Below are 16,648 nucleotides of genomic sequence, written 5' to 3' on the forward strand. Positions count from 1 at the left end.
GGAAATTCCCTTTATTTGACCTAGAGATTAAATATAACTCTAATCAAATCTGCATACCTTCTTTGTAGAAATAATTAAGCTGATTCTTAAATTAAAAGGACTTTAGAATAAAAATTTGAAGAACAAAACTGGAAAACTCATACTATCGTGACTTACTATAAAGTTAGTAACCAAGGCAACATGGTATTGGTATAAAGACAGACAAATTGAAAAATGGAACAGATTACAGAAACAGACTAACACATATATTATTATTATGTGTTAATTAATTATTTCAACAATAGTGAAGTACTTTGACAGAAGAAGAATCTTTCCAATAAATGGTATGAAACAACTGTATATTAGCATGCAAAATAAATAAAATTTGATTCTTAACTCTCATACCATATTTAAAAAAACCCAACTATTCAAAATGGACTATAGATGTAAATGCAAAATCTAAAACTTTGAAACTTCAAGAAGAAAATACAGGAGTAAATCTTTGTGATGTTAGGCGAGACAAAGTTTTTTTTAAGATACAATACAAAAAAACTATAACAAAAAAACTGAAAAAAATAATAATTTCTGTACTTTCAAGTATAGCCATTATGAAAAAGAAAATGGAGATTACTCAAAAAAATAAAAGTAGTACTATTATAGAATCCAGCAACCCCATTACTGATGATATATCTCAAATCAGTATGTCGCAAATATACCCTGCACTCCTGTATTTACTGCAAATTATTCACAATAGCTAAAAGATTAGAGTCATCCTTTGTCCATCAATGGATGAGGAGATAAGAAAAATGGTGTATATGCACAGTGGAATATCACTCCAGCTTTAAAAAGAAGTACACCTTATTATTTACAGCATGGTTGGATCTGAAGGACATAAGTGAAAGAAGCCATGCCAGAACAACATATATTGCATGATCTCTCATAGATGCATAATCTTGAAGAAGCAAACTTCCAGAAGCAGAGTAGAATAGTGGTTCCTAAGAGATGAGGGGAAGGAGCAGGGTTGGAGAGGTATTGATCAAAGGATACAAAATTTTGGTTAGACAGGAGGAATAAGCTCAAGAACACTGTTGTACAATATAGTAACTATAGTTAGTTGTATTGTTGTATTGTTGCAAATCAATAAAACAGTAAATTTTAAGTGTTCTCACTCTAAAAAATGATAAGTATATGAGGTAATGCATAGGTTAGCTAGCTTAATTTAACTATTCAACAATGTACACATATTTCAAATCATCCTGTTGTACATGACAAATACATATAATCTTTCCCTATTAGTTCAAATTATCAAAAAGAATTTAAATCTGCTCTTCCAAAGATACTGTTAAGAAAATGAAAAGATAAGGCAGATTGGGAGAAAATACTACAAAGTTAAGAAGTAACCTGCAAACTAAGAAGAAAACACTTGAAGTACGTACATACAGAGGCCTCATCTCTTTAATGTAGAAATGGCCCTTTAAAACTATTAATAAAAAACACAATCCAACAGAAAAATGGGCAAGGACACGAAAAGAGATTCTCCCCAACAGAAATACAAAGAAAAACAGTAATATTAAACTGAGATTAATCTCACAATTAAAGCAATGCAAACTAAAACAAAATGTCATCTTATAAAGAATATTTGGCATAGAAATGTTTATAATACAAAAAATGGAAAATACTGCAAAGTCCACCAAGAGAGGACAATTAAATACATAGGTACAGAAAACACAAATACTATGTACCCATTATAATTTAAATGCTGATTTCACCCATGTTGATATAACATGAAAAGTGATCTATGGCATATAGTTGAGTGGGGGAAAACATTTCAATCTGTATAACAAGACCGTTAATCTGAAAGTATACATTTTCATCTATTTCTGAGTAAGTGTACAGAGATAAATGTTGGAAAGAGAACTCACCAAAATAGTAGCAGTGGTTGTCCCTGGGAGAGAGTTCAGGTGACTTTAACTTTATTTTTACATTGTAGCATCCTTTAAATAAACTACAATGAGCACATACTTCTATTGTTAAAGAAAGCTAAATTACTTTAATTAAAAAAATAATAAGATGTTTCAATGAAAAATTTCAACAACAACAAAATTTAAAAGGGCATCAAGTTGCAGCCAGACAAATGGTCAGCCAGGCCAAGGCCCTCTCCTTGAGGCTGCACCTCCCTCTGAGCAGCACTGGACACATGGGAAGACAACTAAGTGTACACTATCAGATACACAGGCAAAGCTAGGTACAGAAGGACAGAGGTCACAGAGGGTTTGGAGGGTGATGATGACTCAGTGAAAACATAGCTTCTACCACATTAATAGTGGTGATGTCAGGACAAATCACCTCAATATCCTTCTTTGTAGACCAGGGTAATAACTTGTCTCTACCTCTTGGGGTGTGAAGTTTAAATGAGATACACATGTGAGCTGGGCATGGTGATGTACACTGTAATACCAGCAACTTGGAGCAAAGGGGGATGACGGGGGTGGGGGATGGTTGGGTGGGGGGGTAGAGGGGTGAGGCAGGAGGATTGCAGCCTTGGCAACTTAGCAAGACCCTGACTCAAAGTAAAATAAAAATTTTAGAAAGGGCTGGGTATGTAGCTCTGTGGTAGAGTGTTTCCTCAGTGTGTGCAAGGCCCTGGTTTCAATCCCCAGTACCATGAAAATAAAAAAGCTATGTATGTGACACCCTCACTTAGGGCTTAGCCCATAACATGCATTTAAGATCATCATTTGTGACAGTTGTTCACATTGCCACCACTCTATTCCCCGTAATCCATGGTCATAGAACAGAATGTAAAGAAGGAACTTCAAACCTCAGAGAATCCCAACATCAAGTTTTGGGAATCAAAACCTATTGTTCTCTATCCATATGGAAATTCTTGGAAACAGCAGGCAAAGAGGATGGCAGCCAGCTAGAGAGGGCAGGAGGACGACTAAGTAAGGGCCTAAATAATTTCCTGTGCTACCCACTGTGTCATCCTCTCCTCCCAACTTCCCTCCCATGTTGCCTGGGACCTTCCCCCAGACAACACTGTGTTAGGATCCCAGAAAGACTGATCTATTGCTACTTCCCTTTCTCTGCAAATAAGGGACCTGAGGGCCAGAGGCAAGAAACCCTACCGAGAAACAAGAAGTCAGCAAACACCCAGCTCTGCCTCTCAACCAGAGGGTCCCCTCCTGTTCTCGACCTTCCCTCTGTTGGCTGCTTCTTCACAAGTTCTCATTTCCCCTACTTCCTCCCCCTACTTCATTACCTGTTGGGATTTTTCAAGGCCCCTTCTCTTCTCTGGCCTTTATGTCCCTCTCTGTGGTGAGAGAGGAACCGAACTGGGACTTTTCTGACTCGAAGAATAGTACACTATAAGAATGTTAATGGCTGTCACTAAGTGAAGACCAACAGAGCCATCCCTCTTCTAATAGGAAGGAAGCATAAACTGTGGCATGAAATGAAAAGGTGGGGCAGGATGGAAGAGTTATGAGTTATTCTCACCTCCAATGACACTGGAGGTTTCCTTGAAACTCCTAGGAAAGGAAGACCCTAGAAGAGAGGAGTACCAGCCAGAGGAACCAGCACACTCTGTGTCCTAGGTCTTAAATGCAACCAAGATGCAGGCAAGATAGGCAGGGGTGAGGAAGGATGTGGAGTGTGAATGAAAAAGCCATTTTTCTAGGATGTGGTCCTGACTCCGGGCAGTGGCCAGGCTGGGGCTTTCCTTAGCAGGCTTACTGGAGGCCTGGGCTTGGTTCTAGGGTTCTTAATCAAGAGTCTCTGATCCAGGGGGAGGAGATGGTATTTCATGGCCTCGATGAGGAAGTCCTTACAGGTGTTGTTATTCTTTATCAAAGCCTCTTCAACTGTCTGAAGGAAACAACCCACAGGTAACATTGGAACAGAGCCTGGCCCCATTTGGTCAAGCTGACTCTGGGGTGGGTCATTCCTTCATTCTCTCATTCATTTCTATGTCATCTTATCTCACACCCAAAGAGAAAGATCTACAAAGTTACAACTTAGTGCTCACCTCCTGGATTTTAAGAGCATAAGGATTAAGTGATCAAGCTCTGGCCTAAGACAGGGATGCATATCGCAGCTGCACCACTCATCTCTGATTCTCAGTTTTCTCATCTGTAAAACAGTTGTATTAAAAGCACCTAAAACCCCATTAGTTTTGTTTGCTTATACATTGAGGTTTAAATGAATTTATGCAAAATAAAAAATAAGGAGTTGGCTGAAAATCTCTTCCCACATTCCTCTTGGTTTGAATGCTTTATAAGGTGTAGGGCAAATGGTCAGAGATCTGAGAGAAGAGGGAGGGAAACAAGAAAGAAGACAGGATCCAAGGGCCAAACTTTGAAGGCACTGGTAAAATAAGATGGTCAAGATGGTCATCCATTTTCTTACAGCAAAAGTCTTAGGGAGAAAACTGGCCAGTGAGGCTCTGAGTACTGACACTAGAGCAGAAAGAATGTCCTCTACAAAATCCCATCTACTGACCTCATCTACCCCATCTACGCTGGGATCTCACTTCTCTACCTTGCATTCAGACCTCAGGACCTAAGCAGGACTTCAGCTAATGCAAGCCTACCTGCTCCATGTGTAGGCAAGGGTGCATACTGGAACTCTGGCTCTCAAATCGCATCTCTTCAGCCCAGCTCACATTACTATGTGACATATCTGGAATGAACAGCAGGGTCTTCTGAGGCCACTTGATGGTGGAAAACATCAGTTCCATTAAACAGCTAACACTGATTGGATGTCTCCTGGTTGGTCAGCCCTGTGCTGGCCCCAGGGAAGAAAATGATGAATAAGACAAGGTTTCTGACCTGAGGATTGGACCTGATTCAAGTCCAATCACAGAATGAGAAAGGGCTCCCACTTCAATCATCTCAACCCTCCAAACAGTCAGCACAAGGCCTGGCTGAGCCTCTCCTGGGACCCCATCTATTGCTAAGAATGAAAATAGAGCCAGGGTCATCATCCACTGGGCAACACTGGAGCTGGCAGAAAAAAGAATTGGCAAGTCAAAGCCTCTGCCACCTCTGGGCATCTTTTTCCCCAAGAAAACTCCCTACAGCCTTAAATGATATTTTTTTAACCTTCCCATTAGGGTCCTAAACCAGGATGGTACAAATCATAAATTTGGGGGTTAAAAAATAAAAGAGGTGGGAGAAAGGCTCTAGAAGAGCTAGGGAGAAAGGAAAATTGCTCAAGAGGCTACTTTTCCCAAAGAATTAATTTTGCTTGAACTAAAAGCTCCCCCCAGAGAGTTCATAGGTACACAGTTTCAATTTGGGATGATGAAAGTTTTGGAAATGGATATGGTGATGGTTGTGCAGCACTGTGAATATAATAAATGCCCTGAGTCATACACTCAAAAACAGTCAAAATCACAAAGTTTGACAAAAATGGTAGAACACACCTATAATCCCAGTGGCTCAGGAAGCTGAGGTAGGAAGACCGAGAATTCAAAGTCAGCCTCAGCAACTTAGCAAGGCCCTGTCTCTAAATAAAATATTAAAAAGGGCTATGGATGTGTCTCAGTGGTTAAGCATAAGCACCTCTGGGTTCAATCCCTGGTACAAAAAAAATCACAAAGTTTATGTTAAATATGTGTATGTGTTTATTATCAAAAAATAGCATGTTATAAATTTAGAATATCTAAAAATGCTTAGTAAAAGACTAACTAACTTTAGCTATTGTGAGGCACAGATGTCAGGCAGTGTTAGTTGCAAGAGTTTTCCCTCTCTCCCTTCCTCTTGCATCATGGTCAGCCATCCCCAGCAGGTCTGAAGTTACAAGGGCAAATGAATGCTGAGGAAATATCCTTTCCCAAAATTATTTACCCTGTGAGGCCTAATAAAAGTACTTTTAGAAAAGGAGTACCACACAACAGTTTTCACACCCAGTATCTCTGACCTCCTCTTTTTCCAGGTCCAGACCGTATTTTGCATAATAATCCAGGAACTATCTCCTAATATCTTTGTTAAGTTTCAGTCATGGACACTTAATGGAGGTCTCTAAGTCCCCTTTATCTTTCACTGGAAACTAGGTCCCTGGATGCCCACCCTGCCTTCAGTCAGTTTCCCACAGGATAGTGGGAAGACCTATTATGTCAATGAGAAGCAAGTTCAGTCCCTCTGCTTTCCTTTCCTACAGCAGGGATACCATGCCACCAGGTAGCACTAGTATCCTCCAAGGTGGCATGCAGGGCCCTTATAAAGGCTTCAAGGGTGTCCCTCAGTGCTGCAAAGAAGGCTGAGGTGTACAGATTCAGAGGGCATTGTATTGACCCCTTAGGCCTATGGCCAGCAGCGTCAGGATCAGAGGACTTTACAAGTGCTCACAAGAACAGCATGTTACTCGTAGTCCCAAGGACAACTGTAATATTAACTAGTATTCACTGATCACTGTGTGACAGGCTTTATGTGGACCATCTCATTTTGCTCCAAACAATCCTACCGGAGCAAGTGCTATCTTTACCAGATGAGAAAACTGAGGTTTTAAGGGGTTAAGTATGGCACAGGGTAACAGGAGCTGGCTGTTAGCCTGCTAAGCCTCCTCATTTATTCTTGCATAATACCTTTACTTCCTTCCAGAGATCCTCCAGGACAGCTGAGGGGTGGCCTACTTCCTCGATTTTAAGTTTGGTTCGCATATTTTAAGCTTTGACTCCCTGCTTGTAAGAGTATCAAATGCCATTTACTAGTCAAAATGAGTCATGTAATGGGGAAATGAAATAAACAGCAACAAAGGTGGCAGCTGGCAGAATTGTGTGCCTCAGGGTCTGGCTGCTGTGGATTTGAATCCTGACTCTCCCCAGGTGGTTAGTGACCCCTGAGGGCAACACAATCCACAGCCTCAAGGGCCAAAGTGGTAAATAGAGTGTGTTAATATTTGCCTCACAGGCTGATTACAAGGTTTAAATAAGGAAATAGGTGGCACTATAGGGACATCCCATAATTTTAAAATTTTCTTTCCTTTCTTGGAAGAAGTAGAGATAGTCTGTGTTCTAGGCACCTGTGAAAAGCTGATTTTCACAGTCTTGAGTTGGGCTCCAACTTGTTTAGAGCAGAAGGGCAACATAGAAATATTATGAAAATGACTCTTCTGACTTTGGGCATCTACAGGGAAAGCAGCTAATTTTATAGAACACTTGTTAAGCCAGGCTTCAGGCTTACATACTGACAACTTGTTTCTGGAAGAAGATACTGAGGCTTAAATAAAAACTCAAAACTAGTAGGTAGTGAAGCATGGACTGAAACCTATACAGCTTATCCTCAAATCTATGCCTTTAAGCTCTACTGCAAACTTAAACCAGTTAGTTGGTGCCCCCCAACACGCACAGAAGACCTATTGATCTCAACTATGCCATGCAACCAGAGTGGCCTCTGCTGTCCCTTGAGGCTTTGGTGGACAGGCCAGGACACACCTGCACTAGATAATCCGGGGACAAGAGAGGGAGTCGGATGTATTCCATCAGTTTTGCCATGTGCTCTAAACGGGTCTCTTTATCATAATTTATCCAGGAAATCACAGCTTCAAACACCTATAAAGAAAAGAAGGAACACTTTCAAATAACCTGCTCAATCTGTAAAAAGAAAAAAATTATAATTCATCTGCAAAAGTGTTTAACATAAGATTCAATGTTTAAAGTAAAACAAAAGCTTTTTTTTATTATATGTTCTCAAGAGTGAACACGCACATATATGCCTACAATAAACCTGCTCTCCCCAATGTAGAATCATTGTGGTTCATTCTAAAATAAAAATCAGTTCCAATAGTTATTTAAGGGTAGAAATATAGAGCAATAACTGTGAACCAAATGTTTAAAGGTGGCTGCAGAGGACCAGATGTCCTGGGGGCAATGCCACACTCCTCCAGCATTGCTCTCCTCTCTAATCTCCCCTGCACATTCAGTGCAGAATGAAAATTGTAAGAAGGCCTTCTGCCTGCAGCTGGCTGTGATGATGACTGTGACACTGAATACAGAGAAGGGCAGACATTTCTCCTTGGATTTAACTTCTCTCTTGAGAAGAGATTTTATTTCTATGTAAATCAAAACTGGAGGGCTTGGAACCAAAAAGAGGACAGGTGGTTTGGATGTTTATTTTGTTCAAGGCTAAGTCTAAATTCAAACTCTGCACCACCATGCACAGACAGGAAAAAAAAAAAACAGTGTTGGTGAGGCTGTGGGGAAACCAGTAATATTAGTGGTTATTTACTAGATAAATATTACTTTTTAAGAGAAGAGGGAAGAAACTGGCAGTATCAAACAAAAGTGTAAATGTGCATACTCTGTGACCTAGAAATGCCAATTCTAGAGCCCTAGACTACAAAAACACTCATAGAAGAGCACAAGAACAACAAGTGTCCAAAATGTTTGCTGCAGCATTTTTGTAAAATGACAAAAAAGAAACAACCTAAAGTCCACTAACAAAGAAGTTATTAAAATATCACCTCTATTATTGCTTTCAGCTTTCAAAAAGAATAAAATAAGACACCTTCTTGTACATGAAAACAAGAAAGTGCTCTCAGAAACTGTGGTATATATACATAATGGAATATTTCTCAGCATTAGAAGAAAATAAAATCATGGCATTTGCAGGTAAATGGATGGAGTTGGAGAATATCCTGCTAAGGCAATCCCAAAAATACAAAGGCCAAATGTTCTCTCTAATAATGGTGGAAAGTGGGCAGGAGGGGGGCACATATTGGGAGAATGGAGAAACTCTGGGAAGAGGGGACAGGGTATGGGAGGGGGTATGGGAGGTGGAATAAGATGAACATTACCCTAGGTACATGAATGACCGCACATATGATGCGACTCTACATTGTGTACAATCAGAGAAATGAAAAGTTGTGCTCCCTTTGTGTACAATGAATCAAAAAATGCATTCTGTCTTGTATAACTAATTAGAACAAATTTAAAAAGGGAAAAAAAGTGCTCTCAGATTAAAGAGGACATGCCAAAAGGACACAGAAATAACTGGACGGGACCTTCACTGCCAACACTTGGAACAACTCAAACATAAAAGAGAATAATGAAAAAATGAGATCAGGGCTGCTCTGGTGGGGTGGGGTTTTGGGAAATGACTAGGGAAGAGGCCAAAGATTTTTTGTGGTAATGGATATGTATCTTTATAGGGTAGACACTATATGTCATACACATTTGTCAAAACTAATCAGATTGTACCTTAATATCTGTACATTTCACTGTGTGCAAACCATACCCAACAGAATCTTAATTTTTAAAATATAGTAATGGATTACAATACAATGAATTTTATAAAGAGACCATTAATTCCTAGGATAATTTGAAAAGTATCAGAAGGGTTCTTCTTTAGAAAAGTGGTAAATGAGAAAGAATGACAAAATTAGAAAAACAGTATTTTGCAAAAACCACCAATGTGATAACTGATTCAGCAAGGATCACCAATGAAAGCTAGAATCAAAAGTTTTTGTGAAACAAGAAATTCATAAACTATCATCCCAAATATTTATTTACACAGCAGGGGAAAGATACCTTCAAACAGGAAAACAGACAAATATCACCTTAAACAAAGGATCAAACTTACCACCAATAATAGGACAAACTTATATTCCTGATTGTAATTTAATGGAGAGAACACAGCAGCCCCAAGTTGTATTTTTCTGATAATGTTTAACCTTAATGTTACAGTACAGAGACAATCAGACAAATCAGTTTGGAGTCTCTACAAGATTGTTGGGCTGAATTCTTCAAAATGTAATATAATTAAAAACGAAAAAGAATCCAGGGGATGGTTATAGATTAATGAGATTTTGAGACATGAGACATAATAACTAACATTTGGTAATACACAAACCTTTGGATTATGGATTAAAAAGAAATAGGGGACCATTAGGAAAATATGAATACTGATTATTTGGTAGACAACACTACTGTTATCAATGTTAAATTTCTTTGGCATAAAATGATTTTATGGTTAGAAAATAACGTTTGGGAGGTGCATACTAAAATATTTAGGAGTAAAGTATCATGATATCTACAATTTACTGCTAAACAGTTCATCAAAATGAGGCATCAAGTTTGTAGAGAGAAAAATAAAGCAAAATGTTAACTACAGAATCTCAGTAAAAAGTATGTAGATGTGCATTCTTTCAAACTTCACAGTATGTTAAATGTTTTTAAAATAAAAAGTAAAGACAAAAAGATAAATTATAAGGGAAAATGATAGATGGGGCAATAAAATTTACAACCTGACATAAAGTTGAAATGAAAGCTTATCTACTAAGAGAAAAAAATATCCAATTTCTCTTAACTTATTTTTTCTTTATTTTTGCTACTTTAATAATGCTTTGCACCTAAAATACTTAGTTCTATTTCCTAGATACATCTTAAGTCAGAACAGGCATAACTTTAATTGGGCAAGGAATCATAAAGTTATCAGAAAGGTAAAGAAGGGAACAGAGACAAATGGTAAGGAGAAGTTGATCAGTGGATACGAAGTTAGATTGGAGTAAGAAACTCTGGTGTAGCAAGCACTGTACAGTAGGGTGACTATTGATAATGGATTATACATTTCATAAAGCTAGAGAACAAGGCTAGGGATGTGGCTCAAGTGGTATCACACTCACCTGGCATGTGTGAGGCACTGGGTTCAATCCTCAGTACCACATAAAAATAAATAAGTGAAATAAAGATGTTGTGTTCAACTACAACTAAAAAAATAGATTATTTTTTAAAAACCTAGAGAACAGGATTTTGAATCATAAAGAATCATAAAATTTTGAGTCATAATGAAAAGATACTTTGAGGAGACAAGGAAGTTTACCCTGACTTAAACATTATACAATGTATACATGTTTCAAAACATCACATGGCATCCAATAAATAATTTTTTTGTTTGTATGGAACAGAGCAAAAGGAAAGGAGCAATGTGTGTGCATATGTGTGTGTGTGTGTGTCTGTGTATGTAGTTGGCTCACATTTCTGAATAAAATAACCTATATATTGACATAAGCATATAAACACCATGGAAATCCTCCTTGCCTAGAATATTTCAAAAATACAAAGTTTCCTACAATTATGGTCCTTATCCTCATTGCATAATTTTGTCAATGTGTTTTCCCCACCAGCCCTTTATTAAAAGATCCATGAGAACAGGGACCGTGTCGTATTTGCTGGCACATAATATATATTCAAATACAATTTTAATGAATGAATGGACACATGAGTTCTTAATAAGTCAATAGGGAGTGGGGTGGGACCTTCCCAGGCTACAGCAGAGAGAATGACTGAGAATACAGGGCTGCAACATTGGCAGGGAGGGCAGAGCTGGAGGCTGATGGAGAAGCTGGCCTTTCTGAAGAAGGAGATGGGCGGCCACATTAATATTCTGCCTTGCATGTGGTTATCCACACTTCTTCCTACTCCCCTACACCAGACCAAGAGCTTTTGCAGGAGGAGAAGGGTATTTGCTCTGTCTCTGGGGGGGCTCCTTCCCACACACTGCCAAGTAAAGCTGCAAGTGGCTGGTCAACAAAGCTTTGCTAAACAATGAAGTATAAGTCCTTGAGTAGTAGGGTTGATTTATTGATCACATTCTTCCCCTATTTACCAGCTTAATCATTGTAATAAAAGCTAAAAAGCAAGCTGAGTCTACCAAAGTCTATAATTAACCTTATCTCCATTTTTGGCTTGACTAGTCTAACAGGTTCTACTTTGTTGCACTGTTTACCTACTCAGCCATGAAAAGCCACAGCAATCAGCAATAGCAGTGATCTTCAAGCAGCTAGAGAAGGTCACATATGTATATATATTTTTTCATTTAGATTTCATGTTTGAAAAAGAAATAAGGAAATAAACATTTAAATAGCTTGCCTTCAAAGTATCCAATGTCATTCCCAATAGTCCTTCCCATAAACGACTCTTTGTAGACATTATCTTCCTGAATTCTCATGATAATCCAATGACTAGTTTCTCTTAAACTTTATAAAGTGATTTGCCCAAGTCCCAGAGCTAGAAAAGAGGCAGAACAAACCCGGCTCTAATGCTCACACTCTTAGCTGCCTCTCAAATATCTACTAGCAGGGGTTGACATATTATAGCCCAGGAGCCAAATCCTGCACCTGTTTTGGTAAATAAAATTATACTGGAACATGGCCATACTCATGTGTTTACAGACCATCTGGGCTGCTTTCTTGCTACAAAAGCAGAGCTGAGAATCTATTAACCCACAAAACTTAAATATTCACTATCTGGACCTTTTTTGGAAAAAAATGTTAACTCCTTGTCTAAAATCTAAGCAGGGCAGGATGATGTTCTCCCAAATGATAATACCTTTCATGGATCCCATGAGAAAATAATCAGCTACCCACAAGACAGGCTTCAGGTTTCACTTTCAAACAAAGAAATAATTTCATTTCCTCACTCACAATTTCTTGGGTGCTACAAGGTTGTTATGTGCAGAAGAGTTAGAGAAAAAGACTTTACAGTTCCCAGGTCACCATACTTCTGATATAAGCACAAGACTTGTCCAGAGGATACCAGATTAACTAGATCCATCCACCTCACCTTCTGGTTAGACAAGCAGCCAAGGCAGGTTGGACCTGAAATGTGGATGCTAATTCACAATGGCGGTGGGGGGGTGGACATGTGCCAGAGGAAAATAAGAGTTATTTTAGGTATATGGGAATGAAGGGAAGGGAAGGGATATGAGGATAGGAAGGCTAGTAGAATGAAGCAGACATTATTACCCTATGTACATATATGACTGCATAATCAATATGATTCTACAACATGTACAATCAGAAAAAATGAGAAATTATACCCCATTTATATATAAAATATCAAAGTGCAAAATACTACTGTCATGTACAAATAATTAAAATAAATTTTAAAAATAAAAAAAGAAAAAATGAGAAATTCTAGCTTTCAATTTTTTTAAAAAAAATCAAGAAGGGGAACTCAAGTTAGTCAGGATTGAAGGAGGACTAATCTTATCAATAACACACACAATGCAAGACATTTTTACATGTATGATCTCATTTAATCCACAAAAATAATTCTATGAAGATGTTACTGTTTACATTTTTACAGATGAGGAAATAGCCTCAGAGAGATAGCTAGGTGTTCAAGGTCACACCAGCAGGAAGTAGTGGATCTGGGCTGTGAATTCAGTTCTAACTCCCCAAACCAAGGTTCAAATGTTATGCAATAGTGCTTCTAAGAGGCATAATTAGTTGAACACCCTGGGCAGACTACTGAATTGGGAAACCAAGTTCTTAATTCTATAATACCAATGAATCCCTCCACACTCTCCTGGGATATCAACCCTGAGGATCCTGCTCCTTTCCCAGGGATTGAGGCAATAACACTGGCCCAATCTGCTGCCATGTTTTTAAATTAAGAAGATGGCACTTGTAGACACAAGAATGATTTTGAGAGCCTCCTGGTTTTGTTTCCTAAAGGAGAGCTTAACAAGAGCTACAATAGCCATATTCCCACCTCAGAGTCACATACAACACAGGGACAATGGTGGGCAGTTGGAGCTCATTGTGCATGTGTCTTCTCAACTGAGGGTTTCTTGACATTACACTGGTAGTTTGAAATCAGCCTTGGTGAATATATTTACACTGTGGCAATCAGCAAGTGAATCATCAAATGAATCAGGGCTTTTAGATTTTACTCTGTTCTTTATTTGTTTATTTACTTGTTTTTTGGAAAGCCAATTGTTAAACTACTAGCTGGGAGATATCCTGGTCTGAAGGCTCCCATGCCCTCTTGAAACCTACCCAATTGCATGTATCTATCTGACAACACCATTATCTCAAGGTTTTGTATAATACATAAGAACTCTTTCTTGTAGTTGCTTCATCTCATATTCACAAATGCCATGCAGAAGAGCTAGGTCGTTCACTTACAAAAGGATAAAATGAGGCAGAAAGTGACCAACTACTTTCCCAAATATTCCCAGCTAACTGTGAGACGGCACTTATAAACACCTTTCAATATTGTGGTTTAATGAGACACAGTTGACAAATACTGAACCTAAAGAACAATGTTCACTCTTTACAGACCCCTACTCCATTATCAGCCTCATCTCCCACAATCCCCTCTTCAAATATCCTCAATTCTCATTACCCAGGGTACTCCCTCTCCCAAGTACAATAAGCATTTCTGACTTCTATGTTTTTATTCTTACTATCCCTCCAAGATGAATGGCTTTCCAAAATCCTAACTTCACATTCCAAGTTTGAGCTCAGATATTCCATTTTCCATGATGCCTTTCGTACCCAACAACTGGGAGTAAAATTCTCCAAGGTGTTTTCCTTGATCTTTGATTATAAGCAATAACTTCTTTCAGTCACATAGTATAGATACATATTTCCAGTATGTTGCCCACCCAAAGAAGAGCTACAGAAGAGTAATGACTAGGTATCATTCATCCTTGTATCCTCCTATCAGGGTGCTGCACTGAAGAAGGGCAAGGTCTTAAAAGGCAGAAAAAGCTTCTAATCACAGAGCTATCTGTTGCTAATAAATTATGTCCCTCACTGATCTTTAGTTTCTTTCCTCCTCTGCAAAACAGAGACAATTAACTCTGCCTTGCACATCACTGTGGAGATTAAAAGAGATATGCTGAACAGTATGCTGGACAAAATAAATCAAATACAAAAGTATTTGTATTCCATTATTACAATTATGTAAAGTTCCACAACTGGTAAAACTCACTTAGGGTAGGAGAAGTAATTACCCTTCCTGGGCCTGGTATACTGAAAGGAAAGGAACCCTGGATCTGCTTCTTGATGAGGGTGCTAGTTATGTGGACATTTTACTTTGTAAAGTGCTGAGCTGCATACATTTTACTTCTCTATGAACTCATCACAATACAAACTTCATCTTTAAAAAAAATGTGCAAAATGTGCCTGGAGAACAGTGGGCCACAGTGGTGAATTTTTGCTCATAGTTCTGAGGTATTCTACACTTGGTGATTATGGAGTTGGTCTCTCCAAAGACAAGTCAAAAGAGGAACACAGAGGCAGAATCCCAGGCCAAATCACCACATGAAGGCTAAGAAGCTGGGGACTGACCTCAGAAGATGGCAGGGTTGCAAACAACTCAGCCTAGACAACGAAAGGTACCTACTTGGTCACCAGATAACACGTTCCACAGCAATAACAAAAGCCCAGCCAACTGGCCAAGGCTTTCTAGCCTACATCCCACAGCCAGCAGCTTGCACCCCTCAGCCAAAGCTAGAAATTCAGACAGAAGGGCATACAGCACTAATGATCCTGGAAGACAAGGACACAGTCCCTACCAGAACATAAAATGCTACAATTTGGCTCCTGACATGCAGTGCAGCACATTTTAAGTGTATTATACAAAGAAATACTAGCCTGTAGTTCTCATTAAAACACATAGTCTAATTTTTTAAAGAGCCTCAACTAATTTCTTTCTGACCTATACCTAAAATGCAGGCCATTTCCCACTAATACTCACTCAGACCTATCTCTGTAAAGCCTTGATAGTGTTTCCTAAGAAAGCATGGTATTCCTAAGATATAAAAATATTCATGAACTAAGAAAGTAAAGATTCAGAGAAATCCAATAACTGGCGAGGTCATGAAGCAATTCAATGGCAGAACACAATAGGACTCAGGAGTCATATCCATTTCTTTTTTCCTTAGAGTATGTTAGGCTGGAAGGTTGCTCACCCTTTCCCTAAGACATTAAGGATGCCCAAGGCCAGAGCCTCTCAAAGGAGAATCTGCTCAGCAGGCTCTCTATTCACAAGCTTAGCTCTGACCCTACTGCACCACCAAGCAAAGAACTCAGATGCCAGGGAGGGGTTTGCTTTAACTTGGAGGGGGTGAGGTGAGATGGGGATGGGAGGGTCCCATCCAAAGAAATAGTAAGATTCCATAAGACCTACCAGATTCATCTGTCCTCTCTCAAGAAACAGGTATTATTAAACAGAAAACACAAGAAGGAAAAACGAGAGAAATGACAAAGGCCAAAGACCTCCCCTGCCCTCTAGTTCACCTATCTGTCCTATTCTCTGGAAAAATACTAAAATGATTCCTGTATCCTCAGCTAGTTCAGGCCAGAGTCCAGCCCATTTGCTTCATCACTCCATCAGACAACATCTGCTGAGCACCTCCATGGTGCCTCCCAGGGCATGTGTCACCATTGTGCATGACACAAAGATAACGACGGGATCCTCAGCTTCAAGGAGAATGAGTTCAGTGGAGGATGAGAGTCCAGGAAACAGTGAGCAATGTTGGAAGAAGCATAATCTCTGAGCTGTGGGAGAGGCCCAAATAGAACTGGGGGTGCTAGGGAAGCCAGGGGGCATGAGGTCACTGCCACTCCCAGCCCCTGCTAGTCACTGAACCCCAGGTTACACCAATAGCCCCAACCAACATGGGCACTGGAAAAAAAAAAAAACTTCCCCCTGACGAAAGCCCAGGTCAACATTTATTACTAGCAGTAGTAATAGTAATTGTAGTTGTAGCAGTGGTGACAATAATAATAACAGAAATAATAGTATCTTATAATAGCAAACATGTTCAGTGTTCTAGGCTTTTCTCAAATGTTATTTCATTCTTAGAACATCTCTACAGATAGATACTACACGGTCGCTACCTTTTACAGATGAAAAAAATGTGCTTTAAAGAGA

The 16,648-nt window shown here is 39.1% G+C and overlaps 1 protein-coding gene across 1 annotated transcript in view; it reads right to left on the bottom strand.

Annotated features, from left to right (window-relative positions):
* LOC143388954 (kelch-like protein 3) overlaps positions 1-16,648 on the bottom strand; it is a 133,942-nt gene that overhangs the window by 72,149 nt on the left and 45,145 nt on the right. Inside the window, 2 exon segments of the mRNA XM_076842361.1 lie at positions 3,697-3,846; positions 7,415-7,531. Coding sequence (XP_076698476.1) covers positions 3,697-3,846; positions 7,415-7,531 — 267 coding nt within the window.

Source organism: Callospermophilus lateralis, unplaced genomic scaffold (genome assembly GCF_048772815.1).
Source record: "Callospermophilus lateralis isolate mCalLat2 unplaced genomic scaffold, mCalLat2.hap1 Scaffold_45, whole genome shotgun sequence".
Classification (NCBI taxonomy): domain Eukaryota; kingdom Metazoa; phylum Chordata; class Mammalia; order Rodentia; family Sciuridae; genus Callospermophilus; species Callospermophilus lateralis.